Below are 2,570 nucleotides of genomic sequence, written 5' to 3' on the forward strand. Positions count from 1 at the left end.
GTAGTAGACAAAAAGAATCTTCCTGACGCACACATGCACAGAATGATCTGAAGACAAAAGACCTGTTGATGCACCTGTGGCTTATCTATTTATAGCCCCGTGTAAAATGCGGGCGCTCGCAGATGACGTCATCAACCGAGGCTATATTACCGCCGGGTCAATTCTATTGACGTGTTACACACATTATTCACAGCTGGTCACGAACAAGACGTTTCCCAATGCGCTGAGCAGCGCAGCATCGACTGAAGCTTTCGAAAGGGAACCCGGGGAATCGAACCCCCAACCTTGCGCATGGTAATGCAATGCTCTACCACTTGAGCTACAGGAGCACTGTATACTGTTAACCAAAGAAGTTAACTAATGTTAATGAAACCTTATTGCACACTGTTTCCAGAATATTGTTCAAATTGTTACTGCCTAGAAAAATGCATAAAAACACCATGAAATTTATAATTAGTATTAAAAATAAAACAAAAACAAAATAATATTAATAAAATACAAAATAGAAGCCGAATCAAAATAGAAGAAATCAAATAAATAATAATGATTTGATCTTTGATGTGTCAGGATTATGGACTGTCTTTGTTGTGTTTTGCTCCTCATGTACTCCCCGTGTCTCATTTTTCAAGTTTATGTGTCTTTTTTTGGTCATTCCTGTTCCTGTCCTCGTTGTCTCTTAATTAGTCATTCTGTTTACCTAGGTTCCTCCTAATTGCCTTGTTAAGTCATGTATTTAGTTCCAGTCTGTGCGTTCCTCTTTTGTCGGGTCTACCAGTTGTGTACATGTGTCTTCCTTCCCTTCCAAGTGTGGATTTACCCTGTGTGTTGGATTTAATACATGACAGTTTGTTTCTCCATGGCTCCTTCGTACGTTCCGGCAGCATATCGTGACAGAAGACCCAACCTAAACAGTTAATTCTACATGTTTTCCCCTCCGTTTGTTCTCTGTTTTCCATTCAGTGTTTTTTGTTTCCATAGTGTTTCCTTTCCTATGGATTCCCTTGCCGCAAAGTTCACCTCCCTCTCCCGCAAAGGCCTTTCCCAGTTGGAGTATGCAGTTGCATTCAGCCAGCTCGGTGTGGTTACAGCGTGTGACGATGTTGTGCTCGATGTTCTGGATCAGAGCTAATTACTACCGCCCTGTAGACCTCCCAGACAACAACGGACTGAGCTGGAGGGAAGCAATCATCCAGTGTCTGGAGAGTGTCTACGTCCGATCCAGAGGACAGCCAAACCCAGAGCCCAGCCCACCATCTCTATCACTCCTGTTCCTGTTCACTTCCTCGCCACCATATCCCAGCAGACCACTAGCTCCACCGGGCTACCTCGTCCCTCCTGCTCTGCCTTGGTCTGGTGTTGACCATCCTGTGCCTTGGGACTCAACTCCTCCGGCTTCTCCTCGTCCCACTGGCTCCGTCAGGCTTCTTCAGCCCCTTGGTTCCACCTCAGTCCTCTGTCACTCCGGCTCCGCTGCGGCCTTTCAGATCCATGCCTCTGTGTCAGTTGCCGGTGCCATCTGCTCCGCCTTGGTCCTCTGGATCCTCCCCATTGCCCTGGATTCATCGGCTATTTGTCTCTGTCTCGGGCTCCTCCGCCACCTGCTCCGTCGCCGTTGGTCGGCTCCCTGGAGTCATCAGCCCGTCAACATTATGGCTGTGGCCTGGGTACTACCTGTCACTGCATGCTCCAAGTCCCTCCTACCATCTCCCTGGCTCCTCCTCCCTGGGGGGAGTAATGTCAGTATTATGGAATGTCATTGTTGTGTTTTGCTCCCCATGTGCTCCCCGTGACCCAGTTTCATCCTCATGTAACCTTATTTGGTTGTTCCTGTTCCTGACCTCATTGTTTCTTAATTAGTCATTCTGTTCACATGGGTTCCTCCCAATTGCCTTGTTAAGTCATGTATTTAGTTCCAGTCTGTGCGTTCCTCCTTTGTCTCCTTTGTTCCTGGGTCTACCAGTTATGTACGTGTGACTTCCTTCCCTACCAAGTGTGGATTTACCATGTGTATTGGATTTAATAAGTGAAAGTTTAATTTATGCATGGCTCCTTCATTCATTCCGGCAAGAAATCGTGACATGATGGTGCATGTGCATTAATTTATTTCCAAAATAAATATAAATGTGAAAATAATATATAGTACATTATGAAACCGTATTCCTTTTCCATTTGTGTCAGATCATTTTTATTTATTTATTGAAGAAGGAAAGTCACAGGTTTGGAAAGGCATGAGGCTGAGCAAATATAAAATTTTACGTGAACTACCCCTTTAAGAACAAGACATTGGCCATGAAATGTCCCTCAAGTAATCTCAAATTGACATTTTATTTATTTATTTGTGGTAACTATCCCTTTAAAAACAAGACATTTGCCATGAAATGTCCCTCAAGTAATCTCAAATGGACATTAGATTCTGACCTTTGTAAAACTAATGGCCCAGTGTCAGTTCAAGCTGTGCAATATGTTTTGTGGGAAAAGCACAATGAAGGTCCTTTAATTAGACATCTCAGCTACACTGCTGAAATCTAAAAAGAGAGTAGAGAGATTGAGTGTGTTGATGTATGCTGATC

General features: G+C 44.1%; 1 protein-coding gene across 1 annotated transcript; it reads left to right on the top strand.

Annotated features, from left to right (window-relative positions):
* Positions 1-770: 770 nt before the first annotated feature.
* Positions 771-1,989, top strand: LOC122135491. The gene is made up of 2 exons (XM_042714939.1): positions 771-867; positions 979-1,989. Exon 2 carries the CDS (start codon positions 1,053-1,055, stop codon positions 1,788-1,790), a length of 738 nt encoding a protein of 245 aa, XP_042570873.1. The 5' UTR covers positions 771-867; positions 979-1,052; the 3' UTR covers positions 1,791-1,989.
* Positions 1,990-2,570: the final 581 nt, after the last annotated feature.

Source organism: Cyprinus carpio, chromosome A24, assembly GCF_018340385.1.
Source record: "Cyprinus carpio isolate SPL01 chromosome A24, ASM1834038v1, whole genome shotgun sequence".
NCBI classification, from domain to species: Eukaryota; Metazoa; Chordata; class Actinopteri; order Cypriniformes; family Cyprinidae; genus Cyprinus; species Cyprinus carpio.

What these genes read in the sequence shown, in the direction of transcription:
- LOC122135491 (XM_042714939.1), top strand. Translation starts at nt 1,053, where the DNA reads ATGCAGTTGCATTCAGCCAGCTCGGTGTGGTTACAGCGTGTGACGATG.